We start from the raw sequence: 22,151 nt of genomic DNA on the forward strand, positions 1-22,151 counted from the left end.
TTCAGCCACCAGAGGGAGCTCTTAGTTAATTTACGGTCCTCACAGTCCATCTTACATAAATTTCTAATTCCAATCTATTATTCTTTTTGTTACAAATTATTAAATGAAGGTGGCAGTTTCGTGCTTTGCTGAATGAACCCCCCGAATCTCTATTTTCTACTTGAGTAGAACAGACCGTTAAGACGTTTGTGACTCATTGTTAAATCACCTCAAAGTACCCTGCAGATTTCCAGCGCAATTATCTTTGCAAAGCTCGGTAATTGTTTTACCGTCTCATTTTAACAAAGAGAACTAAATTATTGCTTCTAACTTTTACATTTAATGAGCAACATTTAAAAATCACTCAAGTTACAAAAAACTAAACAAAACAAAAAAAACTAAACAATGAATAATCAAATGTTATTTATTTGATATTTAAATCATACAGCTAATAAAAACATTGGTTTAAGGCAGACTAGCAGCGAGCATTAGCTGCAAGATGTAAAGTAAAAACAAATACAAGGCTGAATGTTATACTGTAGTATAATGAAAAAAAAAAATCAAAAAGCCAGACAATTAAACCCAAATTGTGGCGCTGCAGATATTGTACTAGAATGTGAGACAATCCAAACTGAAACACACTATAAAAACTCTCATTCTCTCCATTTATCAGTTCAGCACAAATGGAGAGAGATAAATACAGAGGAAGTTCATGTAAGCGCGTTTTCTTTTTTTTTTGGGTTCATGATCTGTAAGTCTGCATGTGTAAAAGTGTATGTGAGAGAGAAAACAGGGAGTGTATTTGGCTGTTTTCCACATCAGTTTTGCATGAAAAAGTATCATTGGTCAAAAGTGCAAATATCATTCCATAAGAAAAAAACAAAACAAAACTTGGTAACTTAAAACTCAAATTCAAATTGACCTTTTCTAAAGTGACCTTTTGCTAGTACAACCTTTGCTAAACTGTTGTACTACAGGATACAGCAGGAGGACATCACTAGCTAGACTGCTAATACTACAAATATCAATAACGTCACGCTAACACACCAGAGACGCAATCAATGTTCATCACCGCTAAGCCCTGGTAAGCTGATTAGAAATAAGTGTAATGGGTTTGTACTTAAGGCCAACACGAGCTTAGTAAGAAACATTCAGGGAAAACATTCAGTTGGGTCAACTGAGCACTGACCACGCTGGTTGGCCAACAAAACCCTTTCCCTGCGTTTTGAGAAATGCATCCTCTGTGCGTCCCTCGATCCAAACTAAGGGAGGGTTTTAACGCCTATGTGATGCTTTTGTGAATCTGGAAAAAGTGTTTGCGACTGCGATTAATCTTCTCGCCGTTTCCAAAATCAAATCCACATTTAATTGCTTCTCTCACTCCATGGCATGCACTGCTATGAAAACCATGCTGGGGAAATCACAACATGGTTTCGGTCCTCTGGAGAGCCCAACCTCCAGAAAACATACATTTTACACACCGAAACGAGAAAGCAGTGGTGCCTGTCTGCACATGGAGATGAAGCAAAGGATTGTGAGAGGAACAGTGTCTCTCATCATTTTCTCAACAGTCACCGTTTTGAACTTCTTCTTGTCTTTCTACTATTTCTTTGTGTGGACATCTACAAAACAGAACAGGTGATGGCTTGTGTGTAGCAGACCTCAGTGACAGGAAAAGGCCTCCACATAAAGAGGGATCTGTGATACTGTGCTGTGGAGAAAAAGGTTTAGGGGAGATGGAGGGACACAGCAACATAATGGGAGAGTGTTTCTGGGGTATAGAGGTAAGGCCCATATTCGGTTTCTGCTTCCCCTCAACAGGGGAGGGGTACAGTCCTGTTATCCTGGTCACTCGGTTTTCTTGGCCCAGGCCATGTCATCACTGCGTGGCTTCTGACCCGTCAATCTCTCGATCAACCACTCCATTGTCCGCCAAAAACCCACTCTGTCCAGCGGGTAGTTCAACCACCCTGAGGAAGAGAATGACAGAGAAAGAGAAGCAGGGGTGTCATGCACCAATGTTTATAAAGGGACATCAATAGCAGGGGCTCACTTAGTGCCGTAGGCGAGATAAGACATTACCAAAATGGAGGGAAAACACTTTTTGACTTCTAAGTAGTTATATAAGTGTAAGACTAGATAGTCAAGTGGTACACATTATAAACAGAAAAGAGTTTTAAAATTGGACTTCACACTAGTGCTGTCAAAAGTATCGACTTTGGTATCAAGTAAATTTTAAAAATGTGGTGCTCTGAGCACTGTTAAGCGGATTCATAAACACCCTCTGATTGGCTATTGTGTTCACGCACTCATCAGATATGTCTGTGATTGGCTACAATGATCAATGCTTCAAAAACATGTTGTAAATAGACGCTCAATGACGCTCTTTACCGAGTGCTTAGATAGATTCACCGGTCCGCAGATAGACACCTGCTTTCAAACGCTTTCAAATTCAAACACTTCCATGTGCTTTCAAACGCTCCCATGCACTCCCATTGTAGCCAATCACAGACATATATGTTGAGCGTGTGAACACAATGGCCAATCAGAGGTGTTAACAGTGTTCAAAGTGTCACATTTTTAAAATTTCGAAGTCGAAGTTGGTACTTTTGACAACACTACTTCACACGTTATATATTTTTAATGTAAATAATAAATGTTAAAAAGAGGTGCTCTACCAACAAAATAGGAAATAAAAAATGCATGTGAATTGGAAAAAGGTGCAACACTTACTTTTAAAAAAACTCCAACTTTATTGGTTAAAAAAACCGTGACGTTTCAGCCGTTCAAGGCCCTTATCAGACATCTGATGTCTGATGAAGGCCTTGAATGGCTGAAATGCAATGTAAATAATAAAAAATAATAATACAATTAAATATATATTTTAAAGCAATATTTTTATTTATAGAAAAGTGTATTAAATTGATTTAAAGTGACAGTTAAGACTTTTAGTTTTCTATTTCAAATAAATGCTGTTAACATTCTATTCATCAAGAATTCTGGTTTCTCACAAAAACTATTAAGCAGCACAACTGGTTATATAACTGTGATAATAATAAGAAATGTCAGCATATTAGAATGATTTCTGAAGGATCATGTGACAATGAAGACTGGGGTAATGGCTGCTGAAAATTCAGCTTTAAAATCACAGGAACAAATTCTATTTTAAAATGTATTCAAATAGTAAACACTTACTTTAAATTGTAATAATATATTTCACAATATTATTATTTTTACTGTATTTTTGACCAAATAAAAACAGCCTTGGTGAGCATAAAAAAAAACTTTTTTCAAAAACAAAAAATCTTACCAAACCCAAACTTTTGAACAGTAGTGTAGTATACATAATTGAAAAACATGTCATATAACATATTACATTTCAATGTTAAAGAGGGAAAAACTTTCAAAATCACCCCATTTTGATTGATGGTATTAATAATATATATTTTTAAATTTATTATTATTTTAATAACAATGCTTACTTTGAAATGGAAGTAAAACTGAAAAAGGAACAAAAAAAGGTGAAGCACATAGGCTTAATGCGTAAAACCAACCAGACAAAATTCATTCCTTTCGCTGAATGACACACTTCTTTGAAAACTCACCAGCAGAGAAAAGAGAGAAATGCAAGAGAGAGAGAGAGAGAGAGAGAGAGAGAGAGAGAGAGAGAGAGAGAGAGAGAGAGAGAGAGAGAGAGAGAGCAGTGATAGGGCAAGACAAGCAAAAAGGAGAGAGCAAGGACAAAAGAGCAAGACAGGAAGAAAGAGGGGAAGGCACAGAGAACGACATCAAGAAGCAGTGAGACACAGAAGCTCCTGGATGGTGACTCCCAGGGGATGGACAGAAGATCAGGCGCTAGCAGTAGAGTAATGTACACACTTACTGCTATAAATATGTAGCAGCACCCCACCCCCAGCCAGCCCGCCTCAACTCCACTATGTACACACACAGAGTTCTGTTGTGCTCATAGACATACATTCCATTGGGTTTTGACAAGAAAACCATTTCAACAATACATGAACAAGGTATTTAGACGTTTAACACACAAAAACGTGCAGGACAACGTTCAAAGTAGTGATACACCAATGTATATCAGCCAGGCCGACTAATCAGGAATTTGGCCATTTTGAGATTATTGGTTAATAATCATGCACACTTGAGTGATTAACAGAAGACTTTATCTCTTCAATTTGTCAGTTTCAAATTCTGCTGACAGCTTTATTCAATGGATAGTAAGTGTATTTTTTATTTAAATGTGGAAAATGTAATCATGTAAATGTTTTATTCTCATTTCAACAAGTTTGTGTTCATGTCAGTTGCATCAGAATTATAGAATTATATCGGCCATTGGCCACTCTGCCTTCAATTTGTCAACCATTAAAGTTCACACACAGGTCCTGTCTACACCTGGTATTAAGATGCGTTTTTGTCGATCGGATCACAAGTAGACAAGGGAAACACATTCTCGTTTACACCTGATGTTTTAATCCGTCTCTTTTGTCCACTTTCAACCACTTCTGTCCTGATTTCTTCGAGGGGAGTGTCTATAGGCGGGTAAATGTATGTTTTTTTCCCCCAGATCTTTCGATCTAATGGACAAAAGAAGCTTTTGCAATTTACATACAAACTCGCACGGAGACTGTGGAAAAACTTACAGAGAGCAGCAGCTTTCGTTTCTGCTCGGACAGCTGCAAGACCACGCCGATTGAAGTGAGTGCATGTTAGAAATCAGGAATGGTGAGAGAACATTGTGCTTGGTATGTTTTTCATCTTCAAACCAAACTTGGGTCTTCATCCGACAAAGTTTAAATCCCATCTGGCTAGTGTGCTTCCCATAATGTTTATGCATTAGGTCAGTAGGCGGAGAGTAGGTGGTCTTTTGTGGCTGTTCGAATGCATTTGACCACATGAGCGTCTACACTATGAAAGCAATCCAGTCGTTTTCGACTACCTCTGGAAGTGGTCAAAAGTGGACAAGCTCAAAGCATTTTAGACCCCGTTTACACCTGTATTTAGTGTCGTCCACTTGTGATCTGATCGACCAAAACGCATCTTAATACCACATGTAAAGAGGGCCTGCTATATGAACTATACCATGTTTATTTGGACATGCACCACAGTAGTATGGCTGGATGGTATATATAAAAAGATTTCAAATATTTCAATATTTTATATATACACATCTCAATATTTATGTATTTGCTACAGTATTACAAACAACTACATTCATTATACTTTAATGCAATAACTACAACAGTAAAAATCTAGCTATATATTAAAGGAACACTCCACTTAATAGGCTCATTTTCCAACTCCCCTAGAGTTAAACAGTTGAGTTTTATCGTTTTCGAATCCATTCAGCTGATCTCTGGGTCTGGCTGTACCACTTTTAGCATAGCTTAGCATAGTTCATTGAATCTGATTAGACCGTTAGCATCTCGCTCAAAAAAACCCCAAAGAGTTTCGATATTTTTCCTATTTAAAACTTGACTCTTCTGTAGTTACATTGTGTACCAAGACCGACGGAAAATGAAAAGTTGCGATTTTCTAGGCCGATATGGCTAGGAACTATACTCTCATTCCGGCGTAATGATCAAGGAACTTTGCTGCCGTACCATGGGTGCAGCAGGCGCAATGATATTACGCAGTGTCTCTCACAAATGTCTCCATGGTTGCAAGGCACGCTCCCTGTGGAAACAGGGGGTCACAGGCGCTGCGTAATATCATTGCGCCTGCTGCACCCATGGTACGGCATCAAAGGTCCTTGATTATTACGCCGGAATGAGAGTATAGTTCCTAGCCATATCGGCCTAGAAAATCGCAACTTTTCATTTTCCGTCGGTCTTGGTACAGATTCAATGAACTATGCTAAGCTGTGCTAAAAGTGGTTCTGCCAGACCCGGAGATCGGCTGAATGGATTCGAAAAATGTAAAACTCAACTGTTTAACTCTAGGGGAGTTGGAAAATGAGCCTATTTTCAAAAGAAGTGGAGTGTTCCTTTAAGCCGTTTTAATACAAAAATATAAAAGAAGGCCCTCGTAATAAACAGCAATATTTCCCTATACGGATCTATATACAGAACAATAAGGTTTGTTCTTATGCCTAAATTAAGTAAATTTGAGCTTCCATTTGCCATATTCATATCCTATGTATGTTGTGTCTCTTCAGAAGACTTGTTTTTCTTTATGAATTTTTTAAAACATCAGTTTTGGTGGAATGGATTTTCAATGGAGCGCAACAAATCTTTCAGATTTCATTAAGGATATCTTCATTTCTGTTTCAAATATTAACAAAAGTCTTATAAGTTTGGAATGACATTGGGGTGAGTAGGTGATAAAGTGGTTGAACTATCCCATTATTTGAACTATCCCATTACCCACCCCCCCCAAAAAAACATTAAAATTATCCCGATATTCACAATTTTGATACATCACAAATAGAATGGTATTCTTTGAAGTACAATGGTATATGAATACGGTAATCCTTCAGAACCAATTGAAAGTACCATGGTATTACTACCTGACACCATTATTGTACCATGGTACCGCCACAGTACTTTTTCCGGCGATCCCCAATTATGACATCACATGGTCATCCATTGCCCTAGTATCTTTGTATATAAGCACCACACTGTTCCTCGGTCACAGCTCCGTGTGTGTGTGTGTGTGTTTGTACCCTCTCTCTACAGTGACCCCTTTGGTGCAGGAGGAGAGCAGAACAGCTCATCATGTTTGTTTGATTTTTCATCTTTGTCAAACCCACCGCCCCCCCCCACCCTGCCCAAGCCTATTTGTTAGCACTGACAGCAGGTTAGCATTAAATATACATGGAGGTTGTCAGCCACTGGCACACACAAAGGCGGGCCCTGGTCCCCGGGGACTCGGGCAGGGAGGGTGGAGGAGCAGAGCTCACGCAGAGAGAGACTCCCAAGCGTGCGCGTTTGTGTATGCGCGCGAGAGAGAGAAAGAGAGAGAGAGACCCTTTCCTCTCCCTTCATCAGCGTCTCCCAGTGGGATCAGGGAGCAGCAGTGGAAAGGAAAGAGGGAGGGTCAAAAGGACCGGTCTGTGCTCTGGAGCATGCGTGCACACACACATCTGTCGTCCACTGGGGCGCAGGGTGACGCACAAGCATCCGCGCTCCCCTCTCTCCCAGAGACGCAAGTCGCATACTGAGTGCTCGAGCTATCATGGGAGTTTAATGCCTTCACACACACACACACACACACACACACACACACACACACACACACACACACACACACACACACACACTTATGTACAAACACACACAGCTGACTTTAAAAAGTTATTTTAACCCACTCTTTACAGCTACTGGCGATGCAGGCCACGCTCCGTGGAAGAATCCTTGCCAGATACTGTAGGTTAGCATGATCAACTACATAAAAGACTCTCAGAGGAACTAAACCTTACTCACGTGAATCTGATCGTGTACGTATTGTTGTTGTAAAGATGCTTACGGGACTAAATGATAGTTCACCCAAAAATGAAAATTCTGTCATCTTTTTCCTCACCATCATGTTGTTCCAAACCTCTGTGACTTTGAAGAATGCTTCCACTGTTTTTGCCCATACAATGAAAGTCAATTACGGCAGTCACTGCTGTTTTGGACCCCATTGAATTTCATTGTATAGACAAATTGTCAAAATATCTTCTTTTGTGCTCTACTGAAGAAAGGAAGTCATGACATGAGGACGAGTAAATGATGACAGAACTCTGTTTTGGGTGAACTATCCCCTTAAGACAGGACTAACGTGAGGCTTCCACTTCATCGAGCGAAGCATGCGTGTGTACCTGTAGTGATGCAGTAGTACGTCTCATGTGGCGACACATGATGGATCCGGTGGTGCTTCCGTGGCAGCACTAGGTGGCAGTCCTGCAGTAGTGTGACCCAGCGTGGCAGGCCAAAGTAGGAGTGGGACCACTTGTGGATCTGATTAGTCATGGTTACAAAGACTGCCAACGCAAAAACAAAACATTCCCAGGGGTAGGACTCTGCAAGGGCATCTGGGAAAGAGAGATAGCGTAAGAGGGAGGTGGAGGGAGAGATAGAGGAACAATGGCAAAAGGTGAATAGAGAGAGATAAAAAAATATGCAAATGAACACAAAATGCCTTAAAGTGACATGCCCTAAACTTTTTAATTAAGTACTAGCCTAACCTTTTAGCGTGTGAAACATCAATCAAATTGACCTTTCAACTTTCTTAGTATTGAGTAGAACATCAGCAACACAATGTTAGTGGGGAAAAAAAACCTTTTTATCCAATGGAAATTCTGTCAATATCATGTTTTTCTAAACCAGAATAACGGGAAACCATGAATGGAAACGGGATGAATGCTGTCATGCTTAAAAAAAAAAAAAAAAAAAAAAAAGGACAATTAAGGTGGTCCATATGACTTGTGAATGATATTCCAAGTCTGTGAGAAACAAAACAGAGTTTATATTTACTTTATTTACTTTAATGGAAAAATAAATCACTCAGGACAATCTAAAACTTCACTTCCTAGAGAAAAGAAAGTCATATAGGTTTGGAATAATACGAGTAGAGGATGACAATTTTCATTTTTTGGCTGAGTTGTTCCTGTAACCCATGCAGAGCAAAAATGGAACTGAGAACATTTTACCCTTTTCAAACCATAATCTCGTTTGTCGATTTCCCTTTTTTTTTTTTTTTTTTGGTATTTTAAGATGAATGTGGGACACACTGACGGCTCCAGGACAAGGAGCCGCACTCAGGTCACACTCATTGGTTCTAAAATAGTCACGCTGACTCACTCTCACGGCACACTGGAAAAGTGAGTGGATGTGTGTGTGTGTGTGTGTACCTGGTGGGTAAGAGAGGAATTTATAGGCCATGTGGGCCAGAGGCAGGATGGTGATCATGCAGTTGTCTCCATTAGTCTCTATGAAGTCATGCCGTGTGATAGCCGTCGGATCAATGTGGTGCTCCCGGAACGGGCGAATAAATGCCTGAATGGAAAGAGAGAGGTAAAAAGAGATAGGGGGAACAGGGGGAAGGGAGGTTAAGGTTCAATTGAAAAATGGGAAGAGATGTCTAGGACTGTGATTTAGATCCATTACCCTGTGGTAATGAATGGGTACATCTATGATATAGACACTGGAGGGTCAAACTAGAAGCTACTGTTGTATTACAGACTACAGAGACACTAAACAACTCTTAAGAACACTGGATGTGCATTTTAGATCACCCTAAAATGCACATCTAGTGTTCTTAGAGTTAAGATATGAGAAAGAAGAGGAGTTTAAACTAAAATATTCATTACAGAAACCAGAAACATCCTCTGCTTCAAGTTTCCCCACTCATAAGCCCACAGAAAATCTGTGCGCAGAACTCTTCAGTTCTACACATTTGACATCCTTGCATGCTTTTTTAATATTGTTAATATTAAATATTTGAGCTAATTTAATTTAATCATCTTTTAGCTACCAGTAAGAATAGGTCACAATGGTCGACTGCAACAACTGACTAGTCGATTAGTTAGCTTGACTAGTTTATCTATTATTTTCATTTGTATATCTTCATATTATTATATATTAAATTAGCATGTTGTACTTTAGCTGTTGGAAAGTTTGCATTGTAAAACTCTTCAGGAAAAGTTGTCTTTTTAAATATAGTCCCATTAAAGCAACACTGTTGCAGCCAAATGCATTTTTGAGCATTTTGCCACAAGAGTTGCAATCTTAAGACAGCATGTCAAGTAAAAAATAGCCCAACCTTTTTAAACCAAGTGCATTCTGTTCCATTTCATTGAACTTGTCTAGAGGTTTGCGAACACAAGAATGTGCCTTGTGTAAAGTCTCCCTAAGAAAAACATGTCCAAACAGAGTCAGGTGAACCCAATCCAGCCTCATTATTTATTATACAGTACTTAAAGTTAAGAATTAGTCAACTGCTTGTTCAGCTAACCCATCGACTAGTCAATTTTAAAAATATGCCCCTTTTGCACATCTGTACCAATAAAAGTGTAGAACCCCTTTAACCATGTATACATCCATTCCACAGATTTTCCACAAAAATCAGCATTGAAAATGCGAAAAAGCAGATTTCACCCGGGTCTGGTGGTAAGACAGGGTTGGGTGGGGTTAGATGTTGACTGATAGACGCAAATTGGCGCGTTGGCGGTACTAGGGCCTAAATGAAAGATGACGCATGCGGCACGAGCTACATGTTACGGAGCGGAGAGATAACCTGGCATTAAACAGCACTTCCCCACGGCTCAGATCCAGCATCATGAAAAACCATAACCCAGCAGCACCTGTCACTCACGCCCAGGAGCGCTGCTTTGAGACGGGCGCCTGTCTGCGACCGCGCGGGTGCCGCAAAATGAAAGGGAGTAAGAGAAAGGATGGTATAAGCACAAAGGAAAATACAAGAATGAAGGTAATTTATTTTCCACATAAAAAGGAGGAATCGTTTGGAGCCACATTACCATAGCGTTTCAGAGACAGAGCGCGGGGGGAAAAATGTCATTATCGCGTGTTTGTGGGCTGAACTCAATCACACCTATATCTGAGAGAACGTGGCGACACTCTGCTGGAGCGGAGAAAACTATCTGTTGATATTTCGACAATTATGTTCCCTCCTGTTCTCCTCGTTTCCTTTCCGTCTCTCTGTGCGCGAGATTAAAAGAGCGCTAAGCCCCAGACAGCACACAGTGTGCATGTCGACTCACCGGCACGCTGCGGCAAACCTGTGCCTCGCCGCCGCTAATCCCACACCGTTTAACGGCCTGCCTCGCCTCGCCTCACCCGCCTTCTGCCTAATCACGACTCACATCTTCGGATTGCCCTAGCAACCCAGCCAAAGACCAGAGCCCGTCCTCCCCCACCCTTAACCTAGAGCGCACATTAGAGATCCATTTCATTTCTCTTGCCTTTTTTCCCTCCTCCCTACGCTCTTTGCTCTTAAGTGCCTGTTTAATCACGGTCATTAATGATTCTCCCTCAAGTTGGTGCTTCTTGTTTGAACATGTGGACAAAAAGCCATATATATCGGTCTGCTAAGTGCCGCCTTTAATCTGCTGGTTAAGGGTCTTAAAGCGCTGCGTTCTGGATGTCTGTAAATTCCCTCGCTTTTTTTGAAGTTCGATCACTCCCAGGTGGCGGATCCTAATTATCCTCGACAGCAGAAGGATCGGCGGTGGCTGCGGAGCCGAGTGGAAACCCCTTCACGGTGGGGAGGTGTGGCCGAGCCGTTTTACAGCACAGACGGACAATGATGAAAGCGAGAGAACGCGGGCCCCTCTGCGGTAGCAGGACGGGGCCGTTCAGATGACCTGATCTCTACAAACCTGCTCTCGGTCGCAAAGTCTTGGTCATGTAGGACAACTCAGGGCCTCAATGACCAGCATGTAAACACAGCCCCCTTTATAGAAGCAGGGCAGTATGACCAAAATAATGGTACTATAATGGACAATATTAGAGATTCTTCAATTATCAATCAATATTGAATACTTAATTGTACATGCTCATTTCCACTGTTTTCACATTTAGATGACAATTTTCCATCATCTAACACTCACTTAAAGGGTTAGTTCACCCAAAAAATGAAATTTCTGTCATTAAGTACTCATCCTCATGTCATTCCCATAAGACCTTCATTCATTTTCGGAACACAAATTAAGATATTTTTGATGAAATCCAAGGTTTTCTTTATCCCCCCCCTTAGAAAGCAATGTAATTACAGTCATTCAAGATCCAGAAAAGTAGTAAAGACATCGTTAAAATAGTCAACGTGACTGCAGTGGTTCAACCTTAGTGTTACGAAGCAATGAGAATACTTTTTGTGCACAAAAACAAAACAAAAATAACTTTATTCAACAATTTCTTGTCTACTCTGTCAGACTCGTTTGCAGTTGACGCAGTGAACGCAGTTCACTGCTTCCGTGTTTACCTCCGAACGCCGGCTCAGTATTACAGGTTTGGAACAACATGAGGGTAATTAATGACAAATTAAATTTTTGGGTGAACTAACCCTTTAAATTTAATCTTTAAAAACACTAAGACTTGTAATTAATTATCTGTAATAATTATTAATAATTGTATAATAATTGTCTGTAATCTTTAGCAAATCTCAATATGAATATATTTTTCACACTATATATTATGACTTGATTTTAGTGTTTTATGTAAGCAATAAGGTGAGAGGCTGTGCTGTATCGTGAATAAGTCACGAGTCACGTTGTTAGGCACAACGCGAAGCGGAGTGTCTGCAACCCCTTCAGTCGTGACTTATTTACAATACAGCACTAGCCTCGAGTACCTTATTGCTTTTATAAAACGGTTACCACACAATACAAATATTAAAGCCAAAAATATGTATCAAGGCAACTTTCATGAAGTAAACTCTCACTAAAAGCCTTCCTTCCGCCGGAAAAAATAGTAACTGACCATGAACAGCAACAGTAGTTACATTATTACGCCATTAGATGGTGGCAAAGACTGTCTTTTGAGTGTGTCAGTCAGTAGCGAAGACTTTTACATTGAAAAGACTGAATTGTTGTGAACACTGAACAAGACGCAACTGACAAATGCTTTGACTAGCGCTGTCAGTCACGGGAAAACCCCTTAATTGTTAAAAGGACAAGATAATACATCGGACATTTAAAAAGATTTTTTATTATGAACATAGGACTGACCTGAAGGAAAATGCTAAATCTGAATGCAGGTAATAAACTCTCTCACTCGATCTCTTTCTCACAATACTCTTCTAGTTCTACATAATACAGTAAGCTTCAATGAACAATATCAATGAGAACAAACATACGTTTACGTTGCTAAGAGTGGTTGCTAAGGGTGTTGTGTAGTGTACACAGAACCGTTGGGTGAGGCGGTCATAGCCATGTTTTATAGTGAATAAAACACAGCTATTGACCAATCAGAGTCAAGGACAGGAACTAACCGTTTTATATATTTATTTAGTCAACAATAAAGAATTTTAATATTCTATAGCAGACAATTTGGTGTTGCACAGTATAAAGCGTCATAGCACCCACCCAGTCCTCTATGACACAATCTCTATGCAGCACATATCAGCCAGAGAACAATAGGAAAAATTGGTGTTACTCAAAGGACAGGCCTCAAACTGTGAAAATTTCATGGTCACACTCATTGTCAGGTGTATACTGATCATTGCTAAACCTGTATACTTGTCATTTCCTTTCACAGTAATCAAATTTAACACTCCATTTTTTTCAGAAGTAGCCTAATAATTGGCACACGGGATCAGATTTAGCTTAGGTTAGCCATTTTTCCACTGCCAGTCTACTGCCCCCTTCCACATAATAGTACAATGACCCCTGTCAGCACAAAAACACATAAATGCTCCCAGATTCATGGCCCCTACTTGTCCGACAGAGAAAGCAAGTGTCGGCTGCTTTTTAATTGGACAGCGAGGGGGTGACCTTTTCTCTGATTGGGCAAGGAGAGTGCGACCGTACTATGCATTAATGCAACCCTCCTGAGTATCTCCAGCACCCTTTGGGGTTAAGAGTGGGTGGGGTTAAGATGTGGCGCTCCAGGAAAGCTGGAAGGGCTGAAATCCCCAGGGTGGAGATGGCATTTAACATTCGCCGTTTTTGAGCCTGGTAAACCACAACAGGCCAATAGAGCAAGAGCTGATATGAAAATTAAACAGGGTAATTTGTTAAAATCAAACAAGATACTACGCTTAGAGACCACAATGTGCATATGAATGCATGAGTGTGCCAGAAACATGGTGCCATTGTACCTAAACGTGCCCACATGCCTACAGCCAATCACATTCATATGGCAGGGCAGTATAGGGACAGTACATACCGGTACATCTGAAGTTCTGATCTGTGCACAGGCCTTGTTTCTTACCTTTCCAATTATTGGGATGTCCACCGAACCCCATGTATCAGCTCCCCAATGTACCATCCCAGATGCAAAGTCTGCTGTCACAATACCAGTCACTTTGAGAGAAAGAAAAAGAAAGAAAGAATGGGGTTGAATTTAGCGAGTAGTGAAATAAAGGTGACCATGACAAGGCAAAACAACATCCACTAAAACTGATGGGTTTCTCTACTGATAATGACGGCAGAACTGTATTAGAAAACAAAGGAAACGCATGAACAGAAAGGTCACAAAGAATATAAGAATTACCGATGCCAAAGATGATTTTGTAGATGTGCACTGTGGAGAAGTTGAGGAGGAGGAAGGAGAGGTTTACAATGAAGAGTGAGAGGCACAGAATCACAGAGATCCACTCCTGCAGCCGCTTTCCTACAGGGATAACAAACACATAAAGGTACATGAGTGCATCTTTTCTTTTGATTAGTATAATGAAAAAAAAAAAGACAATGTGTATGTGACATCACTAAATCAAGTTTTTGAGGAAAACATTCCAGGCGAAAACATTCCAGGCGAAAAACTTCATCTAATTTTCTCTTTTACCTTTTTTTTTTTTTTGTAAAGGCCATTTGGCTTAATCTTTCCATGTTCAGACACTGGATCGGTACTTCCGCCTACGTCACGCATGACCATTGTAACGTGATTATGTCATGCGTGCGGATCGCAGAGCTAGTGCAAGGTGAGCATTTGTGGTTAAAAAAAAGTATATAAATTTTTTTTTTTTTTTTTTTTTTTAAGAAAATGACCGATCGTTTTGCTAGACAAGACCCTTATTCCTCGTCTGGAATTTGAAGCTGCACTGAAACTGCAATTTGGACCTTCAACCCATTGAACCCCACTGAAGTCCACTATATGGAGAAAAATCCTGGTATGTTTTCCTCAAGAACCTTAATTTCTTTTCGACTGAAGAAAGAAAGACATGAACATCTTGGATGACATGGGGGTGAGTAAATTATCAGGAAATTTTCATTCAGAATTGAACTAATCCTTTAAACATTGTTGGCCTAATTTACTTATTGGACTAATACCAACAACCCTAAAAAAGTAGTCAATGAAAAAGTTAAAGGAATTCTAAAAAGTAATAAAAGGAGTATGAGTTACAAAAGAGTGTAAAAAAAGACATCCTTCTGAAATAGTTGGTCAAGTAGTCGACCATAATGACCCATCACATCAGGAGTAAAAGGGATAGTTCACCCAAAAATGAAAATTCTGTCATCATTTACTCCCTCTCAATTTGTTCCAAACCTGTATAAATTTCTTTGTTCTGCTGTACACAAAGGAAGATATTTGGAAGAATGTTTGTAACCAAGCAGATCTTAATTACAAACATTCAAACATCCCCTACTATGGCTACCATAGTAGGGGGAAAAAAATACTATGGTAGTCAATGGGAGGCGAGATCTGCTTGGTTACAAACATTCTTCAAAATATCTTCCTTTGTGTACAGCAGAACAAAGAAATTTATTACAGGTTTGGAACAATTTGAGGGGGAGTAAATGAAGACAGAATTTTCATTTTTGGGTGAACTATCCTTTTAAAGGCAAAAAATTAAACTAAAAAGAAAGATAACTCAAAATGCTATCTTCTCTTGAATGTTATTAATTCTCCTTAGTAACAGTATATTTAACTACAGTGTCCACTGCGAGGTCACAGATGGCAGCGAGCCGACATCTCTCAAAAGTAGAAAAGGTCATTGGGGTCGGCGGACAGGAGACAAGCTGAACGTGTGTAACCGTGTGTGTGTGTCCCATTATCTTGCATGCTCAGGAGTAATCGATTAGACTAGGACAAGTTGTAGGCAGAGGCGAGGGTCAGGATCTCTTGCGATGGTGCGTTTGCCTGACACAGCTAAACGTCCCAGGTCAGGGCAGAGGGCACTGATGGAGGGGCCACTACGGGCACTGTTCGGACCACCATGACAGCGGCGTGGCACGGCGGGCGGCCGTGGAGGATGATTAAAGTGCTAATGCATTATTCACAACAGAGTAGAGAATTAGTCTATATGGACACCGGCCACATCTACATGTCCCCATCTCTCCACAGCCTACATTCAATCTCCATTTTTAAAAGCTTGCATATTCAGTATCTAACTGCATTCTACCACATCTGAGTCTCTCGTTCTCTTACTGCGGCTCTTTCTTCTCATTCCATCGCTCTCTCCTTCGCTCTCCTGTTGGGCGGATGTGGGCATGGAGAGGCGCAGTGGACTCAGCTCTTTTGAAAATTTAATGCCATTAGAGGAGCCGTCCTGAGTGGATTGGGAACGTGAGGAGGTTGAGAAGAAGATATTGATGACAGCTATTTATAGCACCTCAGTGGGCCAGCCAACACCGTGTGCCTGAACGATGGACCACAGTTCTTATAATGCACTCACAAGCCTGCGTTATATCACAGTTACGAGAGCACCAACCTATGGCATCCTTAACCGAACAGACTGTATCCCACAATGCATCCTGTGATCAGTCCAGGTTTTGGTGCAGACTTCAGTTCAATTGACTGTAAAGTTGATTGCTGGATTAGTTCGATAACTGTCGGTTGTACACCAAAAAACCAAATGCTGGGACTAAAATGAAATAAAACGAACCATTGTACAATCTGTGGCTGAAGTGAACTGCCATTGATTACATATATTATGCTTTGTTGCCCTAATGGGACAAGTTTTTGCATGTTTTAGTATGGACAATGCAATAAAATATGTTTTGTTTTGCCTTTATTTAATAATACATACCCTTGGATTCACTTTACAATAGCATTCAAATCGTTAACATCAGTTAATGCATTAGGTCTAGTCAATAAACAACCCTTTATACAGCATTAATCTATGTTAGTTTATGAGTTGTTAACTCATGTTCATTCACAATACATTAAATAATGTTAATACAGAGGCTTTTAACCCTGCTCCTGGAGACCTACTGGCCTGCAAACTTTATATCCAACCTGCTTCAGCAGACCTGAATTTCACACTAATTTGGTTTTCAAGTGATCCTAAAGAGCAGGGTTGGGAAACAAAAATCAATTGTAATCCTGGAATCGGATATAAGTTCAGGAATCGGATACTTGTTATAAAGCTAATCGATTCCTTTGTGTGCATTTTAATGTGGTTTTAAGCTATTCAAGCACAAGAAGAGGCTAAAGAGAACTCAATTCGGCACTCACATGCTGTTTTCTGTTCTGGGCACATCCAGAGCGCGCGCACAAAAAGCCGCCTCTCATTTAGTATACTGAATTATATACATGAATACTGAATTGAGTTTCTCTTTCTTCTTGTGCTTAAACGGACAAATACACACAAAGTTATATCAAAATATCCTCGTAAACAGTCGGTTATGTCTTAAGGCATTTTCACAGCTATAGATCATTTGTTTTGTTCTGAAACAGGGACTTAATTTGTTACAATGTTGCATTTTCTTCTTGGTTCGGTTAGCTTTCATAAGGCAACATTTCAAAGTGTACCAAAATGTGTTTATGCTAATCATATGTGAGTAAAACTGTCCTCTTATTGGTCAGTTTCCCTTGCGTCATCCATTAAGATGACTGACAAGTTCGCTCAATGATATTATTGTGGCTTTATTTGTGACTGTTGAGACACACACAAACACTATACAAATGTAGCTGTCATTTCAGCTGTTAAATTATAGTATTAATGCTGCGATAAATTCAAACGTGCTCCCTCTGGATCTCCCAGAACTAGGCCAACTGTGTCGAAACACATGCAAACACTATATGAATGTTATAATGCAGCTAGAGCAGGAATCAAGGCTTTGTCGGGACAGCATTCTTGCACGGAGAAGTGCGATTACACAACATTTTAAGATGAAGAAGCGCTCTTTGGTTTTCAACTGCAGTAACTAATGTGCGCACTCAAAGAATCAAACACTGCTGCATTTTATATAACACATTTCCCGTTATGAATTATGTTATTATATTGTTTGGTTCGTTGGTCCATTGGGTTGGATTCCTTTCACATCTCAAGCGAACCGCTCCAGAGTTTGTTTGCAATCGGGTCGAGATCACCTCATTCAGGCGGTCATGGAGCGATGGGTTTGGTGCGGGTCTGAGCGGGATTGCCGTGTTCACATATGCCTAAATGAACTGAACCAAGCAAGAAAACGCATCAGGTTCCAAAACAAATGCTCAGGTGCGAACACACCTTTAAGTGAAAGTAAAAAGTTGAGAAAGAATATGCATGTGTACCAGTATATTGGATCCATGCATTAGGTCTTAAAGTGACAGCAGCATAATAAAGCTGCTACCATCTGTTTCATTACTGTTAAACAAACAAAAGAAAACGAAAATCACTCGATCTTGACTGAATAACTTTTGTATCTTTAATAAGGATTAATTATTTTATTTATAAAAAGAGAAGTGTTACTTTACATTTGATTCAGCTTTTTTCAGTTGTATTTATTTGTGATATTGCTAATTTGCTCTTACTGTTTTACCAACTATAATGTATACTTCTCTTTAATGTTTAAAATTTATATTAGCAAGCCTAGTTTAATAGTTAGCTGTTCTTTAAGCTGCAGTTTTTTATTCATGGTATTCAGCTGCAACAGAATGTTTTGCAAAAGACAATAAATATGTTTGATATCGAACTGTTTGACATTATTTTTGTATCATATTGAAATCTAAACTGGGAATTGATAAGAATTGGAATCAGAATCGATAAGCAGAATGGAAATTAAAATCGCTAAAATTCAAACAGTATCTAAGCCTCCTAAAAGGCTTGATTAGCTAGTTCAGGTGTGTCCGATTAGGGTTGGAGCTAAACTCTCTAGCACAGTGGGTCGCCAGGAGCAGGGTTGAAGACCTCTATTAATATATAAAACTTGAATAAACTGAAATATTTAAAATTTATTAGTACAGAATATATAGAAAGCAGCATAACCTAGATTATTAAAAGCTTTAAACTACTGTTATTTCATTAACTAATGTTAACAAATTAAACCTTGTAGTAATACTATTGTTATATCAGCTTCACAGGCTGTTTCACAGCAGATACAGAATCAACATTCAATTAATTTAAAATTCAATAAATACAAACGTTCAACTTAGAGGAAAAAAACTAAACTATTTTATATATGCATAAAAGAATCATTAATTGTAGCCTACTTGTTAAACAATAAAAGTTTTTTCTGCATCCATCTTAAAGTCCTTCAAAGTTTGTCCCAATAAAAATTATAAAATATTTGTTTTACTGTCAAGGGACTAAACCTTATTGTAAAATGTCACCAAAAAAGTTTACTGAAAAATAATGCCTAAATAAAGACGACAGATCTTTCTATTCTTGGGTTTTCATTGGTTCTCATAAACATACAGTGTGACAGTGTACTGACTCACAAAATGAACTTTATTGTTATAAACATCACATTTGAAGCTCACAACTTGGGTAAAATATGATTTCTTTTGCTGTGGCACTGTAGATTCATTGGCATGGTCATTTTACTGTACAAACATACCATGACCAATATACTGTAACACTCTAAATAGACCATCAGGGGAAGGAACACAATAAAACTCATAGAACTTCTGACTCATGTCCACACTCTGTACCAAGTAAACACAAAATAAAATGAACAAAGGTACGTGTTTCAATATACCAATGAATAATCTAAGAGGACAGATGATCCAGGGTCATCTGATGTTGTTATAAAGCCCATACTCCTTTCTGATGGCACAATTGGACTTAATGTGGTAGCTCAACAGGAAGTGGAGGGAGTCCAGGTGCAGCACATCCAGGTGCGTGACCGTCAGAGATCAAAACTAGACATTGTACCACTTTCATTAAAGCAATATCACAGCGGCCTCGGATGTGGTGTCGAAATCTGAACGAGGTTTGCATGCGAGCGCTGTTACAGTATTGATTTTTGTAGAGGAACAATATTACAGATCTTATTTTGGAATATCACGGAAAGGAAAAGTGTGAAAATCTACCGCTGTTCAACACTTCACATGGCACCATCTCTGAGATCTTCCAAAATTATTCAGAGACAAAAACCTGAAGTTTAAAAACAACAACATAAAAAAAAAAAAAAAACAATTTACCCACTCCAGCACTTGTGTCCTCTCTTTCCTGCCTTTTTTCTTTCTCACACACAGACATGTGCGTACACACACTCTCGCAGCAGTGGGGCCGCTGTCAGGTGATCAGCGTCAGTCCTTGGATCCTCCTGCTCCCCGGTGAGGGCAGAATCTAGGCCAGGCCTCGACAGAGCCGCCGTCGCCGTACGCAGCCAGGAACACCGTCCCCCTGTCCACAGGACCTGAGCGGCGCGCTCATTAATACAGTCCTGACAACAACGTGCTCCCTTGCAACCCCCTGCACCATCGCTCACACCCGCAGCCCCCTTTCCTGCTCGCTGGCGTGGGGAATTAACCTGGGAGGGGCGGGGGGAGGGTAGGGGGTGCTAATAGGCTGAAATTAATCAACGACGCCTGATTCGACGCAGAGGGGCGGCTGGAGTGCCAAACAACGTCCGTGAATGCTAATGGTGTTCTTGCTCTCTCACTCTGTCAAAATGTGCGCAATTTTCTGCGGCAGGTTGTAATATGCCGTCGTCCATCCTCGAGTTTCACATGCTGATGCATGCAAGCACGGTTACATAGCTTAAGGTGAAAAACGTAGTGAAGCTTTCCTGTGTAAGCCAATTTATTTAACGTCATACTTCTGTAATTTTAAAAAAAATGCTGGTTAAAAGGGATAGTTCACCAAAATATGATCATTTACTCACCATCATGTCGTTCTAAACCTGTATGACTTTCTTTAGGGACTGTCAAAAATGACAAAACCAACCATTCAAGGATCATAAAAGTCATAAAATAATACGTGCATGTCTTCTGAACAAATATAATAGCTTTGTGTGACGAACAGACCAAAAATGTTTGTTCATAAAAGTAACCATTCTAACGATTTTTTTTTTTTAGTCAGATCTTTTTAACGAATCAGCTGATCAAAAAACTGATTCGTTTTTGAATCAGACTGATTCGGTTCTCGAGTTAGGCTCACAGATTCAATAATCTGGTTGCAGCAAGATCATCAGTAAATAACTACTTAAAGTTCAATCACACTAATATAAAGTGCACAAGTTGTTTAAGATCACTTTAATGATCGTTTTGATGCTTAAAATATCTCCACCCCATTGACTGTAAAAGTCACATTATTGAAAACGTCCCCTTTTGTGTCCTTCTGAAAATCAAACCAGTTTTGCAATGATATGAGGGTTAGCAAATGACATTTTCATTTTCGGATGAACTAATCCTGTAATAAATGAGGATAGAAAAACTTTTACAGGCTGATGGGACGTCTGATAGGGTGCTAAGGTCCCGTGCTGAGTTCAGATGAAAAGGGGTGGGGTGCGGAGGGCGTGGTAGCGGTTTATCACCTGTCACGCTAGCAGAAGTCAGAGAGTGTGAACAGTACGTGTTGTTTGTGCTGTGGAGAGATGGGTGTTTTTTTCTGTCTCTATCCTCGACGAACAAAGGGCTCTTTTCTTCGGCGGGCTCTCCTGATGGGGCTGCGGTGGTGCGCGGGCCCCTCTGTTCTCAGCGCAGCCGCGGCACTGAAAGAACGGCTCTCACCTCCTCCGGAGAGGCAGACAAAAAGCAACTCACAGTCTCAGAATAGCAGCCTTTCATAGGGCCAGCCACGCCACAAAGTCCTGCCAACATGCCATGACTGAGCCATTCTCTACCCCACTTCACCTCCCCCCCAACAATGCCAAGGGCATCTACATGTGGGCAAAAAGGAAACAGTATTGATTTAGGAACATCAAATGCTGGCCAGGAAAATGAACCTCATATTAGCACACACAATTATATTTAGCGGGATACTTAATGGCACAAGCACACACACACATTGTCCCCTTGCCAGCTCTCTGTAGGCCTGTCTTCAGAGGGGACTTTGGGAAAGAAGGGAGAGACAGGAAAACTGGGTCACGCATGGCGAGAGGAAGAGAAAAAGAGTGAGAGAGAGGGAGGTAGAATTCCCCTGATCAGGACAAATGGATCAGTCACAGGCCTTGTTGCTTTCATCTGTTCTCGGTGGACAACTCAACCTGGGACACACACGCTAACACATGTACCCAGACACACACATACACACACACTTCGTGCCACATAATGCTGTTATTTTTAAAAAAAAAACAACCAAGTATGTGAGGACTGACACACAGTTTTTTTTGGATGAAGCAGAGACACAAAAACATAGTGGACTGGGAGTAAACCACTAGCGACAAAAGTTCATTACTAGGAGCGTGAATC

General features: G+C 40.1%; 1 protein-coding gene across 1 annotated transcript in view; it reads right to left on the reverse strand.

Annotated features, from left to right (window-relative positions):
* Window positions 1–385: 385 nt before the first annotated feature.
* Window positions 386–22,151, reverse strand: part of si:ch211-212o1.2 (uncharacterized protein LOC492735 homolog) — a 35,101-nt gene continuing 13,335 nt past the window's right edge. Inside the window, exons 3-7 of the mRNA XM_051870169.1 lie at window positions 14,145–14,264; window positions 13,863–13,954; window positions 8,825–8,969; window positions 7,793–8,005; window positions 386–1,949 (exon numbers count right to left, since the gene is read on the reverse strand). Of these exons, the coding sequence (XP_051726129.1) occupies window positions 1,828–1,949; window positions 7,793–8,005; window positions 8,825–8,969; window positions 13,863–13,954; window positions 14,145–14,264 (692 nt within the window). The 3' untranslated portion in view covers window positions 386–1,827. The remainder of the gene's footprint in view (window positions 1,950–7,792; window positions 8,006–8,824; window positions 8,970–13,862; window positions 13,955–14,144; window positions 14,265–22,151) is intronic.

The sequence above is a fragment of the Ctenopharyngodon idella genome, chromosome 18 (assembly GCF_019924925.1).
Source record: "Ctenopharyngodon idella isolate HZGC_01 chromosome 18, HZGC01, whole genome shotgun sequence".
Lineage (NCBI taxonomy): Eukaryota > Metazoa > Chordata > Actinopteri > Cypriniformes > Xenocyprididae > Ctenopharyngodon > Ctenopharyngodon idella.